Here is a 20,835-nt window from a genome sequence, read left to right as displayed (position 1 = left end):
TTTAGGGAATGAAAAAGTGTGAAATTGATGTAAGAATCTCTTACAAAAATAACATGAGATTTATTCTCTATGTAAAAACAACCAAACGATTACCTATATCTATCTGCTAAGGGGGGGAAATTTCTTCCAACAGAGGCAAAAATAAAGCATATAAATTACACAAGCACCTGTCATAATCCAAAATTGTTGGGTGAAGTAAATGTAGAAAATCCTCCTATCTCATACTTCCTACCTAAGCTGGAAAAAACATCTTTGCTTAGAGCTCAAACATTACACTATTGGGCAGGCAGAAGGTGAATAAAGTTGAACCCGAGCATATTCGTGCTTGTAAGGCAAACTTGCTTCACAAGAAGCTTCACATGCATACACGACAATAGAAGCCCAATCCAAAGAGTTCACTTCATTCTCCACCCCAAAATAATACAACAGCTGTGGCAAAATCTGGAAAACCCAATATTAACAACTCAGTATTATCAGAAGGAAACAGAAAATATTTGGTTGACCAAACAAGAGAAATGGCAGTACATGCAGAATCACAACAATAATAAATACCTGAAATTCACAACACATGGATCCACCGCAATAGATGCATTTAGGGATATCATCTTTGGATGGCCGACCACTTAAAACGGGCCATGTTGGCTTAGAATTAGAATTCCTATAATACCTGTTTTTATACCACAAGTTGCACAAATAAATACATAAATATATATTGATAAAAACAGTAGCATCATCCAGGTTATATATTGATGAATTTTGTACACATATCTCGATACATGATTATCAAAACAAGACACCTTCTATAATCTATTTTCCAACTGTTGGCTCCCTACTTCAATATTAATGATTATCAGATTATGCAAATATAGAATGATAAAAAAGTTTATAGCCACAAATGATAGGTTAGATATACATAGCAAAGAATAGTTTTCCTGGTTTCCTGTTTATCTATCTTCTATAGCAAGATAAATCCTTTGGCAACATTTTCTCCCATTCAGTTCAGAAAATAATCTGTCACATAGACAGATTTATAAATCAGTTAAACAATCCAAAATTACAAAACATTAATCACCTTAACACTTGTTCAGGGGCTTTGGCAATGCGTTCCTGGAAATGGGCCCAACTCTTTTTGTCATCATCACCCTATTCGCACACAATATAATTAGCAAATAACATACTACAAAAAAGTAAATCTTAATGAAAACAAGTTAATACCTGAAAACTATCCATGAGTGAATTCAGTGTCATCACTCCTATTCCTCAAAATCAAGGAATTAGCTAAGGTATTGTCCTCATATTTGTCTCCGTTACATTCACTTTGATCTTCAATGATCTCAAATTCAGGCCACGTGCTTTTGTTTCCAACTGTACAGTAAATGCTCCAAGATGTGAATTAACAGGAAGCTAAATAGTAGATATCATAAAATTTTATATACTAAGCCTCTAATATAAATTATAGTCATATATTTTATCTGGAATGGCATCAAGCATGTTTGAACTTTGTTAGTCAGATACACTTTTCACTTTCTTTTCAGGAATAGATCATTATGTCCGAGTACTGTTATAATTTAGATTTTTAGTTTATTGACTTTGTCTAGAAAAATGAGAAACGTTTTTGTTATCAACAAGAAGCAAACAATCCCTGCAAAACATAGAAGTTTTAAACCACCGTGACCTTTACGAGATTCCAACGAGGTGGTTCCATTTTTGTCGGGTCCACAAACAGGTGAAGAAACTTTTATTTGCTGGCAAGCAATTTAATGCCCTGCATGCCAACTCATGGCCTGTACGTTGAAAGAGAAAGAATGTTATAGGAATCAAATCTATGGAGAGAAAACTATTACTAGTAGACACGAGCAAATCAGATACCTGGTGTTTCTCGGAGCAATACCGCACTTGTTTGCAACTACTGCAGAGCTTGTCTCCTTTCCAGGTACCACACCAATCACATAGAGCAGCTGAAAGTGAGAAAATATTCCATCAGAATAGAGGTAGATCTAGAACATTCATCAAAGTGGGACACGGAGATAATATAAATGGTCCTAACAAATAATTGTAAGATGAGATTATTTTCAGCAAAATGAGACAAATATAATACGATGATGAGTAAACCAACCTCCACTGCCAGTAGGTTTGTCGCTTCCATCGTATTTGGGGCATTCACTCGAGTAAAAAGGATTGTTGCGAGGTAACTGACAACGGAAAACCTTCATGCTTCAACAAATCACTGTATTATCAGAGATCAGCAGTCAAAGGAGCTAAATTCAGAGAGGATGAGCAAATACCTTCTGCATAATTTCTCTGGATCGCGTTTCCATTGCTCATGCTGATCTCTGAGAAGACATGTCATGGAAGGACACATGAAAACAAATAGCATCCGGTGAAATGTAGTTTCCTTCTCAACAACTGGTGCATAAACCTATCAGTTCAAAGGTTTTTTCATACGGTTTGTGATGATGCAAGGTAGGAAACAAACAATAACCACATCAAATAATAGTTTCAAGTGTTACTGTTAGATGCATACCTGAAGCAGAAATTGTAAAGGCTCTCCACAAAAGTCACATACAGAAGACTTCCCAGATGGAATATTCAGTGGTTCAAGCCAAGCCTATTTTTCATACAACGGATAATATAACCATTAGACACATACACTCACTTTTATTCAATTATTAAATCTATCTATCTATCTATTCTAAGAAAAGTCTTTCTCCAAAGAGAAATGTTATTTGTACAACTAATTTTGTACAACATTTTGGACAACTCTCTCTCATACTCACATTATATTTTTACTCTCTCTCATTCTCTCTCACTTTATTGTTTTTTGTGCTAGATGAAGAAGGAACAAAAAGTTGTCCAAACAATTTGTAGCAAAATTGTTGTACAAATAACACAACTCTTCTCCAAATAACACAACCTAGAATTTCCCATCTCTTAGAATAAAAAATATTATAATATTATTTGTTGAGAAAATATCTCGGATTTAGTTTGTTTATTCTTAGCCCTATAATAAAGGGATTTAGTTTAGATTTAAATTTATTCACTTGGTTATAAATACCAAGGTAGTATCATACTATTTGATTAATGTAAATATTGTAATTAGGGTTATTGACATTATTATCAATAATATTTTATTGTTCCTTATTATTTTCTCATATTCTTTCACCTAAATTCCCCAAATTACAACATGGTATCAGAGCCATGGTATCCACCTTGAAACATAATTCCGCTGCAATTTTCCCCGAAATTTAACTCTCGATTATTCTTCGTTTTACTTACCTTTTTGTTCATATATGCTTTACTTAACCTTTTTTTCATATAAACCCTAGCCGTCATTGAAATTTCTTTTTATTTTGTTACTCGTTTGTGATTCTTTAATCCGCGGGTCCCAGTTATCTTTAATCTTGTTACCCATTTGTGATTCTTTAATCCGCGGGTCCCCGTTACCTTTAATCCCATTACCCGTTTGTGATTCTTTAATCCGCGGGTCCCGTTACCCGTTTGTGATTCTTTTCGTTACCTTTAATCCCGTTACCCGTTTGTGATTCTTTAATCCGCGGGTCCCGTTACCTTTAACCACAGTTACCCGTTTGTGATTCTTTAATCCGCGGGCCCCCGTTTGTGATATTTCAATCCGCGGGTATTTTTACTTAATTTGATATGGATTCATCTCTTCAGTCACTCCTCTACTGCTTCTTTGGTTGCTGCTCTTGGTTGGCTTGCTATCAATGGATTTAATTTATTTTCAGGGTTAATTTTGTAACAAGCTTAAAGCTTAGTAAGTTTTAGCTTGAGGGGGAGTGTTAGAATAAAAAATATTATAATATTATTTGTTGTGAAAATATCTCGATTTAGTTTGTTTATTCTTAGCCCTATAATAAAGGGATTTAGTTTAGATTTAAATTTATTCACTTGGTTATAAATACCAAGGTAGTATCATACTATTTGATTAATGTAAATAATGTAAATATTGTAATTAGGGTTATTGACATTATTATCAATAATATTTTATTATTCCTTATTATTTTCTCATATTCTTTCACCTAAATTCCCCGAATTTCAACAACGGATAATATAACCATTAGACACATACACTCACTTTTATTCAATTATTAAATCTATCTATCTATCTATTCTAAGAAAAGTCTTTCTCCAAATAACACAACCTAGAATTTCCCATCATACTTTTCCTATTCTATAAAAATCCCTTAATGATATGTGGCAGAACACTACACATCCACAAACCGAAAGCTCTAAACCATATCAGTGTATTTTTCCAATGGCTCTTTACTAGTTAAGGCTAGTTTGAATTAGCTTATTTGAGCTGATGTATTGGCACAAGCACTTGTGACTTGTGTGACTGTTTGGTAGAGCATATCGAAACAACTTATGACGTGTCCTATAGCTCTTAGCTTATTTGTATAAGTTCTTCAAGATGAATTATGCTACCTACACACTCATTTATGTAGGGACTACATGATTTAGTGGAATCCATATGAATTAGAACAGTTTATACAGTTTCACTTTATTGTAGTAAAAGAGTGTGTTAAAGAGTGTTTCGCTAATGTTTGGTATTCAGTTAAGAACAATAATCAATTTTGTGCTAAAATCGATTCTAGTTGAAATCAATTAATTTTGTGGATGTGTTTCCAGCTTTACCCCTCGTATGTGTGTTCGCTTCGCAGTTCGGTTTGGGTAAAAATCCGATTTAATATGTTCCAATTGTGTATTTAATTTGCTATGTGTAGAGATGAGAGGAGGAGAGTGCGACTCTGGGTAGGATAGCAACGTTGTTGTGGTGAATATGGCATAAACGTAATGATTAAGTTTGGAACGGCAGTATCCAACCGCCAAGCCAAATTGGTTGTATGGCATTCGATAATTGGAATGCTTAGGTTGTTGTTCAAAAAAGGCAACAGTGTGAGACATCTTCGTATGAAGATCAGCGGTCGGCTCAATGGGAAAAGTCCTGGTTCGGTTGGTTGAAGTGCAATGTTGACGCTGCGGTCTATGCTTAAGTTACTTTGTCAGGGGTTTGTTTTCGTGACAACAATGGGCTGTTCGGGAGTTACTTTGTCGGGGGTCTGTTTTTAACATTTATTAGCCGATGAAATGAATTAAGTTTAGTTAGATTAAAAAAAATACACCGTAAAATAATAAATTTGATGTAATATATATATATATATATATATATATTAATAATTTATATTACGGAATGAATTATATTTAAAACATATGAAAAAGTAAAACAAATAGAATAAACTGAATTCAAGAGTAGTATAAAAAATATTAAATACCAACAAATATATTGCTTCAAAAGACAAAAACGAGATGGTGGCCAATTTAATGTATTCAAATATAAATTAATTTATTTTTAAGTGTTTTTTCTTAACAAATTTTTAAGTCACTAAAAGTGCGAAAAAAAAATGTGTGAACAAATTGTTGCTCAGCTGCAAAACACACGTGTTTCTTTGAGGAGGATCCAGGAAGGTTAGCAAAATTGCACGGATAAGGTGGTTTCATGTTTTTCAATCGAAGTCTAAGGACGATGAGATCTTCTTAGAGAGGAGGTTGATTAATTTTTGTATCGAAAAGTATTGGACAATTAATGTTATTTGATGATGGAAACATAGGAAAATAGACTGATACAATTTGTGTTTTTTCTTAAGTATTGAATGTTAGAATATGATGTTACCAGCTATTTGGGTAGTACTTTTTTTTTTATATAAGCGCAAATTATTAGTATATTATATTGTTATGTTAGTTTTTCTTTTTGCCAAGACTTGAACTCTGGATCTTCAACTCCTTAGCCCGTAGCTCAACTAGCTTAACCAGTTGAGGCTACCCATCCCACCTCTTTTTTGGGTAATACTTAACTTAAATATGTAATTGTCACTTGTCTGCTCAATTTGAATAATTTGAATGTTAGTTTTTTATCATTATCGATTTTAGTTATGTTTATATATTGTGCATTTATATATATTTAATTTTAAATTTAATTTTTAAATAATGTATCCCGACCGTATCGTATCGGTATCATGTCACGTATCAGGATTTCATAGACGACAACAACATTACTCCATCTTTTTTATTAAAAGATTACAACGATAGTCAGAGAAGAACATATGGGGCGGAAGAAATATTTGTCACTGATATAAAAAAACAACACGTAATCATTTTTGCAAACTCATTCAATTTTTTTAATCACAAACTCACTCAACAAAGGGCTAAAAATGGAAAATATATATATTTTTTTTACAAATAAAGTGGGAGAATCTTTAAATAATAGACTTATCTTTTTCTAAGAAGAAATAAAATTTTTGTAAAAAAAAAATAGAAATAAAAATGGTATTGGCTTCAAAAATAAAAAATAGGACGTGGTTTGTTAATGGGCTGAAAAATGGTATTGGCCCATAAAGTAGTGTGAGTGACTAGGGCACAGCGTAAACAAGCTTTGGTTTCATTCATTCGATTCCAATTCGAAGGAAGCAAAGCAGTAACAAGTTGTAAGCAACGAAACGGTGGTAGTTTGGTTTGTAGAGAAGAGACACACAACGCAACCCAATTACAATTTCAAACAACAACAGAATCAATCATTCAATCAATATATAAAAGTCACCAACGAAGGAATAATCGATTAATCAATAATCCTCTTTCATTTCAATTAACTGTACTTTGCTTTGTCGCATTTAATTTCCCTTATCTCGTTAGGGATTTCAATTTCCCTATGGATGCCGAAGAAGACGAAGCTTCACGTAACCAATTTCCACCAACTCTCCAACAATCCGCCGATTCTCCTCCGCCGCCGGACCTCCCAATCAATGCCGACATCCACACCGCCGGAGAGTTTGAGGCCGTGATTACAGGTGAGACGAGTGATGCCACAGTAAACACGGAGGTTGTTGTTGATGACGTGGCACCGGCTGAGGGCGGTGAAATGCAGGCGATGGATGGTATTGAAGATGAAATTGTTGTGGAGGAGGAGAAGAAGGAGGAGGAGGATGAAGGAACTGACAACGTTGATTTGGAACCTGAGAATGTGGAAGAGGCAGAAGCCAATTTGATAATCGAAGAAGAGGAGGTTCAAATTAGGGATGATGAAAACACAGATGAAGCTCCTCTGGTGGGAGATGACGAAGACGAAAACAACGATGAAAAGGAAGAAGATGAGAAGGAAGAAGGAGATGAAATAGAAGAAGACGAGAAGGTAGAAGAAGGAGAAGAAAACGAAGAAGGCCAAAAGGAAGAAGTAGATGAAATAGAAGAAGACGGGAAGGAAGAAGAAGAAGAAGGAGAAGAAATAGAAGAAGATGGAGAACAAGAGCAAGAGCAGGAAGAAGAAGAAGAAGAGGAAGAAGAAGAAGCTGAAGTGGATGGTGATGGTGGTTTAACAGAAGATAAAGAGGCTGCTGAGGAGATGGAGGTGACGGAGGAGGAGCAGAGTGTGAGTGGTGGGAAAAGGAAGCGTGGGAATGGGAAGAATTCGAAGTCTACTGGAAGAGTTCCTTCGAAGAAAAAGACGGAAGAGGACGTATGTTTCATTTGCTTTGATGGTGGTGACCTTGTGCTCTGTGACCGCAGGTGATACTTGATACTCACTCACATTATTGGCTTTTTGATAGCATTCATTATGTTTTTGTTTGTTTATTTGGAAATTTCATTGTCTTTTCTTTGCTCATCATTAGGGGTTGCCCCAAGGCTTACCACCCTTCCTGCATTAATCGTGACGAGGCCTTCTTCCAATCCAAAGGAAAGTGGAATTGTGGTAAGTTTCCTTCTTCTGAGTCTGTTATTTGTTACTGTTTTCATCATGGATTCGTTGCTTTTTTATTTCAGGGTTTATTTCAGTTTCAGTGTTCGGTTTTACTTTTTAGTATCTATTCTGTCTTTTGAATCTATTGACTCTTAAAGTGTTGTGATAAAGTTTGCATTTTGAATTTGAAATATTTAATAACAATGACATGCAGTGTAGGTAATTACTTATGATTTCGAAAGTTGCGAGTTTTCTCTGCTTCTGCATGTATTCCCCTTATTTTTCTGAGTCGGTAGCTAGACTTGAATGTTAGGGGGGCCAACTATAAGAAAACTACATGCATGATGCTCGAATGTGGTTGTGTGACTTTAATAAAAAAACAACAGCTTCATCTTCTTCATAATGAATTATGCATTTTGAACTGCCAGGAATGAGAAGCTATTTAGCACCTGAATGTATTAGTCATTAGATTATTCTGAGTTTATTTTATTTTTAACTTCCTACTAGAATTTGTTATAGACACTATAGAAACTGTTACTAAACATGCTCTAAAATGTTTGACTTATCTTAAACAGTCAATAATACACTGTAAGGTTCCTTGATGAAGCTTGATGAAATTATCTTTTAGAATAACCTGATTAAATAAAAAGTGCATTGGCAAATATGAGTTTTTTTACAAAGTTTCTAAACTCAAATAAATAGTGAAGCAACTTTAGGTTTAAATTGATTTATGTCAATCAATCTAAAAGGTAAAAAAGTAAGCATGCAACAAACCAGCTTTTAGATAAGCATTGATCAATCTTGATCTATAGTTTTGTACGGTAACACTCACGGCTAATACTAGATTTTATTAAAGCAATACATCTTTCAAAATGATTAGTTATCATATTTATAATATTAAAGGGCAGTCCAGTGGACGAGACTCTTACCAGGCTGAGTCTGTGGAGGGTAGTTGTATGCAAGCAGAGAGGCTTTTCTTAGGATTTGATTTTGAACCAGAACCTCCTGTTTATGAGGCTGCAACCTTACTGCTGTGCCAGGGCTCCAAGTATATAAATTGTCTTATTAGAAGCTTTAGAGCTATGATCAGTAGACATGTAGAGCGAGATGACTTTCTTGCTAATGAGAGGATAAGCATGAGTCGTGAATGGAGATATGATAAGCCTTTTGTTGATTTGAAAGTGTTTGCATCTGCTTCTGCATGATAATATGGAAGTTTGTACTTCCAGGCGTTGATCAAGAATCAAGATGTTCCTTTGGGCCAATAAAGTATAACACCTGTTAATTAAGAGTTGTTCGGCTTCTTAAAATTACTGCCAACAATTCTTGTTGGTATCTGAATCATTCCTTGACAATCTATTGCATTTGTATGGTGAATTAAAAAAGTCAGGGGAATCATCTGTTCGTCCCTATCTGGGAAGTTTGAAGATGGATGATTTGAAACGTTGTAGTACCTGAAGTCAAGGATATGCTTATAGATAAGAAATTGACGATGATCTTACATCGCCAGATCATTGGAGGAAGCTTTTGGTATTGTCATATTGTGTTGACTCACCTCTTGTGAGATTACTTATCTAGTTTGTCAACAGTTTAGCTCTACACTTCATTGACCAACTTGATCCGTAGCCCACCATAATGAACATCAAAAGCTCCTCCGAAGTTTTCTTCGGATATATAGTAAATATACTAGGAAGATTTTTACATGATAAGGGGTTATTAGACATATAACAAACTTGCAATCAGTTTTTTTTTAAGGCTGGAGAAGGAAATCGGCATCTTTCTGTTCTAGATCATGAGAGCAAGTTATCCTTAACTATTAGAATACATAATTGTGACTACTGTGGCCCTTGCATAAAAAGTCTAATACTATCTTAAGTAGCTCTATTTCATTTGTGTGGGTTCCTATTAATTGTGACTTCTGTGCAATGTTTTAAGAACCGAACCGGAGATCGAACCGTTGTAACCTCCGGTTCAAGGGTCAACCGGTCTAACCGGTTCAATCGTTATTGGACCGTTTCCATTGAACCGTTCATATGATTATTCTATAATAATATGGAAATGAACTAATTAGTAATGTTTTTGTTTTTTTTTACTAAATTAGTAATGTTATTATTTGGGCTTATTAGTGTGATATATTCTAAACTTTTATTTTTATCAAACATCAATACTTTTAAGCCCAAGCCCACTTATGTAACTAGACAAACTACTACTAAGTACTAACAAACCCTAGAATTAATAAAATGAAAAAGCAAGTAGCAGCATAGCACAGCCGCCACCCACCTTTTCCATCTTCCATTCCTTGTTTTCTTTCTTTTTTCTTTTTTTTGTCCTTGTTTTCTTTCTTTTTTTTTCTATCTTTTCTTCTTCTCCCAATCCTTCTTCTATTTCCTCTAGTTTCATTGTTGAGTTATCCTCTCATGAAATATGAATCAAAACATAATCATCTTTTTCAAGAACAAAAACAATGTCAGCTTGTGTTATTTGTGGATGAAAGTATGTAATATGTTTTTCTTTCCAGATCTGATATATTTTTCTATCATCATTTTTTTTATCTTTTTCTCTTAGGAATCTATTATGCCGAAAAGAAACGATAAATAGGGGAAAAAATGATTTTTTATTTATTTTTTAAAGTAGATTCCGAACCGGCCGGTTTTTTAAAACCGCCCCCGGTTCGACGGTTTGGACGGTTCAGGACGGTTCCGAACGGTTCCAAACGGTTTTTTTCCGGTTCTACAGACTACCGGTTCTTAGCACTCATCCGGACCGCTGGAGTGTTCGGTTTCCGGTCGAACCGGCCGGTCCGGTCCTGTTCTTAAAACATTGCTTCTGTGGCCCTTGCATTGTATAATCTTTCTGTTTTACAGTAATTGCAAAGCAGTTAGAGACTGGTTGGATGGATGGTTATGGTGTGGTGAGAATGGGGTGGGTAAGGTGAAGAAGTTGTTATTTGGAAGCTAAATATGTTGCCTTCACTAATGGATAAATGAATTGAAGGGAAAACACCATAGTGACAGTGTGCTTTTGGAGTGCGAGCATGATCTAATACTGGTACTGAATTTTGTTGAGTTACAACAACAAACAAGGCTTATCTCACTAGATGCAGTTGGCTATACTGATCGGTTGCTTCCATTGAGCTCTGTCAAAAACTAAATAATTAGTAAAAGAATTAAGGTCAAAAATGTCAGCAGTTTCTTGTTTTGTTATCAGAGTCGCACGATTCACAATTTGAATCGGACCATTCGAATCAAATGGTTTGTATTGAATGAAGAATCACAAAATTTTAATCATGTCTTACATATGGATGCCAATTTGTTATTTTTCTTTCTCACTTTTCTTTCACAATTATTGTTTTACTTATGCACACCGTATTTAGCTTGACCTTTGCACTATTTTAATTTTGGCATATGGTTATTTTTTCTATTGTGAATTTCTAATTTAGAATTATTATACAGGCACCTTCCATCCTTTATCCTTTATATGGTATATTTCAACATTTCAATTTTGTTTCTTATCTTACAATTCAATAGACTCACAATTCAATAATTAACTCAGCGATTCATGATTTGAATTATGATTTAACAACATATCTTCCTTTATTCATTTCCACTTTTGTCATTGGAATATCCATTAGTTTTGACATGGCCAAATCACATTAGATCAGTTTATGTTCTCTCTTGGTCAATATTTATCCTTCAAATATTTGGTTGCATTCATTTGGTAAAAAATTATCTTGTTTGTTCATACCTACTCTTTAGCATTCTCAAATTTGCTACTCTTAATTTTTATTTTTGTTGGCACTTCACTTCCCAAATTATTTTCTATAATTATTTTTGGATTAACATAATTGAAAATTGTTTTACCAACAGCATCACTGTTCGGATCAATGTAGTCAGAGTTGAGATCCTACGCAAGATCGGGGAGGGGTCACAATTTTGAATCGGGGGAATGTAGCACGGGTCGTAAGATCATACCAATTTCACAAACTCAGATACTCCCTCCATTCCTTTTTAAAGTGTCGTAGTTTGACATGTGCACTATTCACATAGTCTACTTTGACCACAATTTTTTTATTATTATATAAATACAGATGTTAACATATAAAATGTTCAATTTGTCTAATGAATACTTTCAAAATATAACTTTTTATAACAGATAAGTAAAGATATTAGTGGTCAAAGTTGTGCATTGACGTGTGATTTAGTAAACGAAAACTTCAAATCACACCCAAAATACTTAAATATACTCATATGTAGGATTATAAGATTCATAACATAAAACATAAATGCCAAAAACTCAACAACAATAAAAAACAAAGTATTTAAACTACATGAGAGAGGGAGTGCAATTAATCTGGGTGTATTGGGAAAGTTTCCATAAATTACTGCTTAGAGGGTATATTGGGAAGATTTCCACAAATTAATAGGTATAATGGGTGAGATACTAACTGTCGCATGTGACGGCTAAACAAAAACGTGTTTTCTTAGGGGTTTTGAAGGTTAATTGTAGTTTTAGGTAACTGTCACGAACCCGACCCGCGATCCCATATTTGCGAGGAAGACGAACGGGATCTGGAGGATCGCACAATTCCCCCTTTCCTACGTCTTTGCGCACAACCATCTCAGCTGCTCCCACCAATTTACGTTTCTGGCTATACACGAACACGGGAAGGGGTAGCAAGATTGTAGAAGCGTGCGATCCTACGTTCCAGATCGTGATATTGACTACAATGGTTCAGATTCTTCACTTATATTGTCTATTCTGTATTCTGTATATCTTTATGTTCATCTTGGTAATTTGTGATTTGATTAAGGGTATACTATTAATTGAAAGTACTTTGCTTTGTATCTAATATTAGAATAAAAATCCTGTTGCCCACTTCTATTGCTCTCTGTATATTTTGTATCTCAAATCTGATCAAGTAACTATAGCAGAGTAGTTGCTAAGATCAAGTCTATTGTGGAGCGGTTTGCTGTAGTGCCTACTATTATAGTGGCTAAGATCGCAGCTGTTCATGACCGTTAATTGATTCAGAAAAACCTTGTTTTATTAGCCATTTTTTAATTTGAATTTTATTGCTTAGTTATTTTAAGCCTTAGATGCTTAAACTTTTGTTTCTAGTAGAGTCAGAATTACCTAAACTACCTTGGTCTGAATATTTTAACTGGTTATATGATTGTATTACCTAGGGATTTTCCCACGTATCTTAGTTGGAATATTGTTGGATACGTGATTGACATCTTAATGCAAGATTACTATTATCATTGCTAAATATTTTAAGGAGGGAGTCATGCTATGCTCTTGTATGTTTTATAAGATTAAGTAAGAACGATTCTAAATATCTGGTATGAAATGTATGATAAATTTCACTAATCAGGTTAATGGACTTTTATTAAGTGTAATAACTGCATCGAACCAAGGTGCTCTTTGATTTAAGTGCATACAAATTTTAGTTTTTTCAATTTTTGTTCTCATTTTTATTGTACATTGTTTGCATAGTATTGTTTAGAGAAACAGTTGTTGGTATTAAATTTGTACTGAATGCCCAGGTATTCAGTCTGCAAAAACATAATATTCCCATTTCTTTACCATGTCTGACTTTCTAAATCTTAATGATCTTAGGTTGGCATCTTTGCAGCAACTGTGAGAAGAATGCATACTACTTGTGCTATACATGTACATTCTCTTTGTGCAAGAGTTGTATCAAAGATGCCGTTATGCTATGTGTTAGGGGAAACAAAGGCTTTTGCGAGACATGCATGAGAACTGTAATGTTGATTGAACAGAATGAGGAGGGAAACAACATGGTATATCTTCTGTTCCTACTTTCTACCCCTTTTCTTGTCAAAGGCTTTTGTTATTCTAAAATGATGCAATATGTGTGTTTTGAGCTGATGAAGTGTTGACCCTTCTACACTGCTTCAGTTAGTTGAGGCTGCAGCGATCATTGGTTTTTTATATATAACCTGTTGCTAACTTCTTTTTGTTTTTTCTCGGGGTACATCTTTAATTATTAAGCATACCTGGGTTTGCATACATGGACAAGTGAATCTGTTCTCTCATATAATGATAGAGATCTAGAAGTATCAGATTTTTATTCAAGAGAATCAATAATTTCCAAAGATGAATCAATAGGCTTTGATCTGTTTTATCACAGAAGTGGACAGGAATTAATATTATGAAATGCCAATCTTAATTGCCAACACTAGGTGTCATGCTAAACAATGTATGAATGTATATTTATAGGGAAATACTAATGAGTGCCCCCAGGGCACTCTTTAAGGATCTCAAATAATAAATTTTTAATGAAAAATGTGTGGAGTCGATGCATTGGAAATTAAGATGTTTAACTTCGTGAATAAATAATTTGGGAAATGCTCCCCTGGGACACTCTTTAAAAATGTTGTTTATGTAGCAAAATGAATTTGGAAGAACATTGTTTGAAGCTTAACCTAATTGTATCTTATACTTTTTAATTAACCCCATAGCAAGATTAGTTTTCAGCATGCAAAATTAAGAGAGTCCTGATGAAGTGATGTGTTTTGTTAATGATTATTACAAATGTTTTCTCTTTGATTTTGGTTTCAACATCAATAAACTGCATATAGAATTTTATACAAACTATCCAGCGCAACAATAACGACAGACCCTACCACTTTAATGATAAAATGCCATTAATCAGGGGCACATACTTTTGACTATATTAATATTTTTGTTTTTATATGATTGGTGCAGGCACAAGTTGATTTTGATGACAAAAATAGCTGGGAGTATCTCTTCAAGGATTACTATGTAGATTTAAAAGGAAAGCTATCTCTAACATCTGATGAACTTGCTCAAGCTAAAAACCCTTGGAAGGGATCTGGTAAGCTTCCTTCCAAAGAGGAATCGCCGGATGAACTTTTTGATGCCACAAATGATAGAGGATCAGATTCAGATAGCTCTTATGAGAATGCAGATTTGAGTCGATCTAAAAAAAGAAAGCCCAAGAAACGGGCAAAGTCTCGTTCCAAAGAAAGGAAATCACATAGTGCAGCGACAGCGCATGGTGCTGATGGGCCATCTACAGATGAAAGCTCTGAGTGGGCTTCAAAGGAGCTTTTGGAGTTTGTTATGCATATGAGAAATGGAGATAAATCTATGTTGCCACAGTTTGATGTGCATGCTCTTCTGCTAGAATATATTAGAATAAATAAGCTTCGAGATCCTCGCCGAAAAAGTCAAATTGTTTGTGATGCGAGGCTTCAAAATTTGTTTGGTAAGCCAAGAGTTGGGCATTTCGAAATGTTAAAACTTCTTGAATCCCATTTCCTTATAAAAGAGGATTCACAGGCTGAAGATCTCCAGGGGAGTGTTGTTGATACGGAAGTTAGTAATTTGGAGGGTGATGGCAATGATGATACATATACTAAAGCTGGGAAAGATAAGAAACGTAAAAGTCGTAGAAAGGGTGATGGGAGAGGACTTCAATCTAATGTTGATGATTATGCAGCCATTGATAATCATAATATTAATTTAATTTATCTAAGACGCAATTTAGTGGAAGAACTACTTGAAGATACAGATAAGTTTCATGATAATGTTGTTGGTTCTTTTGTGAGAATAAGAATTTCTGGTAGTGGTCAGAAGCAAGACTTATATAGGCTGGTTCAGGTTGTAGGTAAATATTTGTACACCATTAACTTTCATGTTATCATCATTTGCAATATACAATAAACTTTATACTTTTTATTTTTTATCTTTTGGGTCAGGTACATGCAAAACAGCAGAGCCATATAAAGTTGGTAAAAAGATGACAGATATCTTGTTAGAAATCTTAAATTTAAACAAGACAGAGATTGTATCGATGGATATCATCTCAAATCAGGAGTTCTCAGAGGTGATTAAAGCTTGCCATGTTATTTAGTGAAAGTTCATTTTAATCCCTTTAAAGCTTTCCATGGTAAATGTTGTCGGTGGTAGATGGTGGAAGGCCAAAAACCCACCATACACATGCCATGCTTCAGTTGCTCAAATATGAATCTGAAGAAGCTATGCAATCACTTATATAACCTTAAGTAAACCCTTGAATTGGTCCACCAAAGATTAGCACGTGTCACCCTGTAATAACTTTATGATCATAATAGTACCTTAAAGGTGCCTAATTCACCCCTTTATGTCACTTCAGTCATCTGTAAGGACAAAGGGCAGTGTTTTAGATTTTTGAGGGACTAATTCAGCGACAATAAATCCTTGAGGACTGATGTGGACTAATCTTTGAATGACTAATTTTGTTGTTTACTCTCACCCATATGGTACTTCTTGTTCTTTGTGGTTGACAACTTTAATTCAATTTTGCTTCTTAAAAAAATAAAGGTAATTTCTCTTCTCGCCCCCCCCCCCCCCCCCCCCTGAATTTGCTCACAATCCCCCCATCCACAGGAAGACATTTTCCTGTAGTGTAAAATCTTACCGGAAGATATCTTCCGGTAGTGTATTTTTCTTGTGTGAGCAACACAGGGTAGAGTAGAGCAATCACCAAAAATAAACTAAATACTCCCTCCGTCCCATAATATAAGCAAAAAAAATATTTCACACTTATTAAGAAAAGTGAAATGTGATAATTTGAAGTATGATTTTTTGTGTTTTCTTTGAAATAATTTTGATGGGAAGATGTAAAAAGAATTTTTATTGGTTATTGATTATTAGGAAAAGAAGAGAGAGAGTAAACTAAATGCAATTTGCATTTAATTTTATGAGAATAAATAAAAGTAAATCTTGAAAATGATAAAAGTTGATTTTTTTTGCTTATAAATTGGGACATGAAAAAATAATTTTTTTTTGCTAATAATATGAGACGGAGGGAGTAACTAAGAATATTAATTAACGTCATTTAATTTTTTAGATATATTAATAAGTAATTACATTCCCTAAACTACCATTTCTCTTCATTTAATTTTCTATGGTAACTTGTGTTATGAGAACATTAAATGAATGTTATTTTGGAAATGAATGTTTAGTATGTCAGAATTGGTTAGGAATTGCTTATATTTGACTCCAGAGATAATGCATTTAAACTTATGCTTAAATTAATGTAATTTTTTTTATTAAGATATTGATTTGTTTTTCTGTTAGGATGAATGCAAGCGCCTCCGCCAAAGCATAAAATGCGGCCTCATTAATCGAATGACTGTGGTAATTATTTTATATGCTCTATAAAATACGTTTAGTATCAGCTATTGTTTATAGTTTGTATTAAGAACCCATATTTTTTCCTTGCAGGGTGACATTCAGGACAAAGCATTGACACTTCAGGCAGTTAGAGTAAAAGATGTGAGTAATTCAAGGAAATAATAGGACATTCATGAGGAACTTACCTTCAATTGAAGTTTTGTTTATTTAATTGCTTCAGTAGAAATGTGAAAGGAAAATATATTGACGAATTCAATTACTATTTAACAAGTCTTGAGAATCATCTTTATTTGTGGTCTGATTTAGTTAGTGTGAGGGGACACAATATTTACTATTTAACAAGTTTTGGGATCACTGGTGGTTGAGGGGACACAATATTCTTTCTGTAGTTAAATTTTTTCAGCGATCTTCCCCCTGGTTTAAGTCAGTGGAAGACTAGTGATGGTGTGCATGAAACAGTAGTTCATGATATAAACTGTTCAAATAAGACTGACATTTCTGTCTGCCAATTAAAATGAAGGATTACTTTAACTTGGAAGTTAATTGATAGTTCCAATTAGTTTAAATTGTAAATTGAATTTATTTATTGGTATGTTTTCATTAGATCCTCATTTCATTTCCGAATAATTTGTTGTCTTAATTTAAACTGCTTTTTATCCATGAAATTTAAAATATATTTTCCAGTATTTGTCGGTGCTCAACTAATTCAAATGTTCATTGTTCTATTACAGTGGCTAGAAGCAGAGATGGTACGGCTAAATCACCTTCGTGATAGAGCCAGTGAGAAAGGACGCAGAAAAGAATATCCTTTTTTTTTTCATTAAAAAATTTAAATAAATACATTAGATCCATAATGGATCCAACCTTTTCTTGAACCACACAAGCTTGGCAACACTAGGTTGCCTCCAATACATGTGTTTATACTATTCCAAACATTTATGAAGTGTTTATACTATTAAATAAGCTCTAAATAAGTTATTTGATTCACTCTGAAATATATTTTGGAATCATAGAATCATATTTTATCGAACTCTTGTGAAACATTCTTCAGCAGCTAGAAATTTGAGTCCTACATTGTGATATTTAAAGGTTTCTGTACATGTTAAAGGAAGGATTTTTCATTGTGCCTTTAATATATTTGAATACCAATCTTTTGGTTGTTGTATCATAATTCAACCTACTGAGTTTTGTGATTATTAAAATTGACCAAGAGCTCTTGATTATTGTTTTATGTCGATCCTTAACTTCCTCTCACGCTCAGAGAATGTGTAGAGAAATTGCAGCTTTTGAGTACTCCTGAAGAACGGCAACGTAGATTGGCGGAAATTCCAGAAATACATGTGGATCCAAAGATGGATCCAAGTTATGAGTCTGACGAAGGAGATGAAATGGAGGATAAAAGACAAGGTAATATTAATACATATTTTAATTTTAAACTTATCTATATGACATTTTTTCTGGTAATTGGTAATAATTTCATTTTTATGTCTGCAGAAAACTTCATGAGACCTAGAGGGTCGACTGCATTTGGAAGGAAGGGGAGAGAAACTGCTTCGCCGAGAAGCGGTTCCATATCAAGTGATTCTTGGAGTGGAACAAGGAATTATTCTCATGTGAATCAGGAACTCAGCAGAAATTTATCTAATAAGGGATTTTCAGTCAAAGGCGATGGTGTTTCTAATGCTAGTGAGGTTTTTAATGATGCTAAATTGCACCAGGGAAGAGATAGGGAATCGCAACTATCTAATAGTTGGGAGAGGCAAAAGCTACCGTCTTCAAGCTTGGATGGTGGTGCTAAAAATATCAAGCCATTGGTAAAATCTGAGTCTTATTCTACTACTGTCTCAGAAGCTGCCACAGCACCATCTTCTGCCGGAATAGTTGCCCCAGCTGTGAAAATTAATGAAACTGAAAAGATGTGGCATTATCAGGATCCATCTGGAAAAGTTCAAGGACCATTTTCCATAACACAACTTCGCAAATGGAATAATACCGGATACTTCCCTGCTGATTTGAAGATTTGGAAAACCACCGAGAGACAAGATGAATCTATACTCTTAACAGATGTCTTAGCAGGAAAGTTTTCAAAGGAACCATCCATGGTAGATAAAACTCCTCCTAAGACTCAAAATCATTCATCCTCATTCTCTAGGATGTCTCCTTTGGCAGCTCAAGGTTTAGCAAGTAAAACACCTCCATTGGCAGTTGAGGTCCCTAAGAATCCTGGAAATGGTTGGGGTTCTGATGCTGGTGTCAGAAATGAATCGACAAATCTTCCTTCGCCTACTCCCCAAACTTCTTCAGGTGGGTCTAAGGTTCATGACTTTGAAAATTGGTCACCAACACCTGTCCAAATGGCTGGGTCTGTCATGGGAAATTCATTCACAAACGGTCTTGGAAGTTTGCAGACCTCCGTGGCAGTAAACTCACAACCTGGTATGACTACAAATACCACTCAAGTACATCTTCATGCAACAGAAATGGCACAGGCTCTGGCTGCAGGTGTTGACATTAAAACAACAGCTGCAACTATGCAAAACCAGGCTGGGAGTAGCCATAATTCTCATGCTGAAATACAAGGGTGGGGGCAGTCTGTGGTTCCAAAGCCAGAATCACAGGCCTGGGGAGGTACTCCATCTCAAAGGGTAGAACCAACTAATTCTACTACCATACCTGCTCAGCAAGCTTCCCATGGTATATGGGGTGATGCTTCATCTGTTCAGAACTCTGTGTCACTTAACAATGGAAATCCAACTGGGAGTTTACCCACACATGGTTTTCCAGGCATGACTGCACCCGAGCCTTGGAGACCACAAGTTTCACTTAATCAAGCAAACACCATGGCCCCACCACCACCCAACATACCCTGGGGCGGAAACATGCCAGGAAATCAGAATATTAGCTGGAGTGGGGCAATACCTGCCAATATGAATGTCAATTGGATGCCTGGACAAGTGCCAGCACCGGGAAATACAACTCCAGGATGGGCAGCTCCTACCCAGGGGCTACCTCCAGTAAATGCAAATGCAGGTAGCTGGGGAGCACCTGGTCAAGGTCATCAGCAGGTAAATGCAAATGCAGGTTGGGTAGTGCCTGGTCAAGGGCCAGCACCTGGAAGTGCCAATCCTGCTTGGGCTGCATCAGCTGGAAACCCAGGCATGTGGAGAAACGAGCAAAGTCATAACGGAGACAGATTTCCCAACCAAGGTGAACGTGGTATGCGCGGTGGAGATTCTGGTCGTGGAGGTAAATCTTGGAACAGGCAGTCATCATTTAGAAGCGGAGGCAGAGGGGGTTCTTCTAGACCTCCCGGTGGGGGAAGAGGAATCTGCAGGTATCATGAGAGTGGAAATTGCAGGAAGGGTGCTTCATGTGATTATCAACACAATTAAGAGTTGTAGGGCTAATTATTTGCAGGGAAACATCTCTTACTGTACAGTATTTTCCTCATTACATGGCTTAACATTGTGTAAGGATACGTCATGTATGTAGAACTTGTGTATTGTAGCATCTCATTTATTTTCTAGTTTTTTTTTGGCCTTGTATTCATGAGTCCATTCTCAGTTGGAGTTGACTCATGGATGATTGACTAGCTACAGTAGTTGAGGTTTATTTAAATTAAATAATAATGACGAAAAAGAGACGAGGTTATAGGTTTTTATTTTTCAATGTTTCATCTTTGATGCTGTGCAAGGATCACCGTTCGTTAAATCAATGCAGAGATAGAATGAATTTAAGTTTCCTTTATTGATAAAGAAATATATTCTTTTTTTTTATATATAAAAAAAAAGTTTATTATGTACTCGATACATGGAAGTGAAACATAATTTTCACTATTGAAGTTCGATCTCACAATACACAATAGAAATACGGGTCCAAGTGGATTTTCAAAAAACTTGGGTCAAATTTAATATTTG

General features: G+C 35.1%; 1 protein-coding gene and 1 pseudogene across 1 annotated transcript; one reads left to right on the top strand and one right to left on the bottom strand.

Annotated features, from left to right (window-relative positions):
* On the bottom strand, positions 1-3,288 carry LOC123899680 (annotated as a pseudogene).
* Positions 3,289-6,397: 3,109 nt separating this feature from the next.
* LOC123898581 (zinc finger CCCH domain-containing protein 19) lies at positions 6,398-20,614 on the top strand. Its single transcript, XM_045949571.1, has 10 exons — positions 6,398-7,578; positions 7,683-7,762; positions 13,370-13,554; positions 14,483-15,407; positions 15,499-15,626; positions 16,862-16,921; positions 17,009-17,059; positions 17,650-17,720; positions 18,174-18,325; positions 18,413-20,614. Exons 1-10 carry the CDS (start codon positions 6,725-6,727, stop codon positions 20,308-20,310), a joined length of 4,404 nt encoding a protein of 1,467 aa, XP_045805527.1. The 5' UTR covers positions 6,398-6,724; the 3' UTR covers positions 20,311-20,614.
* The last annotated feature ends 221 nt before the right edge of the window (positions 20,615-20,835 follow it).

This window comes from Trifolium pratense, linkage group LG7 (genome assembly GCF_020283565.1).
Source record: "Trifolium pratense cultivar HEN17-A07 linkage group LG7, ARS_RC_1.1, whole genome shotgun sequence".
Classification (NCBI taxonomy): domain Eukaryota; kingdom Viridiplantae; phylum Streptophyta; class Magnoliopsida; order Fabales; family Fabaceae; genus Trifolium; species Trifolium pratense.
The sequence above is the reverse complement of the archived record's forward strand: the minus strand, read 5'-3'. Positions and strand labels throughout refer to the sequence as shown.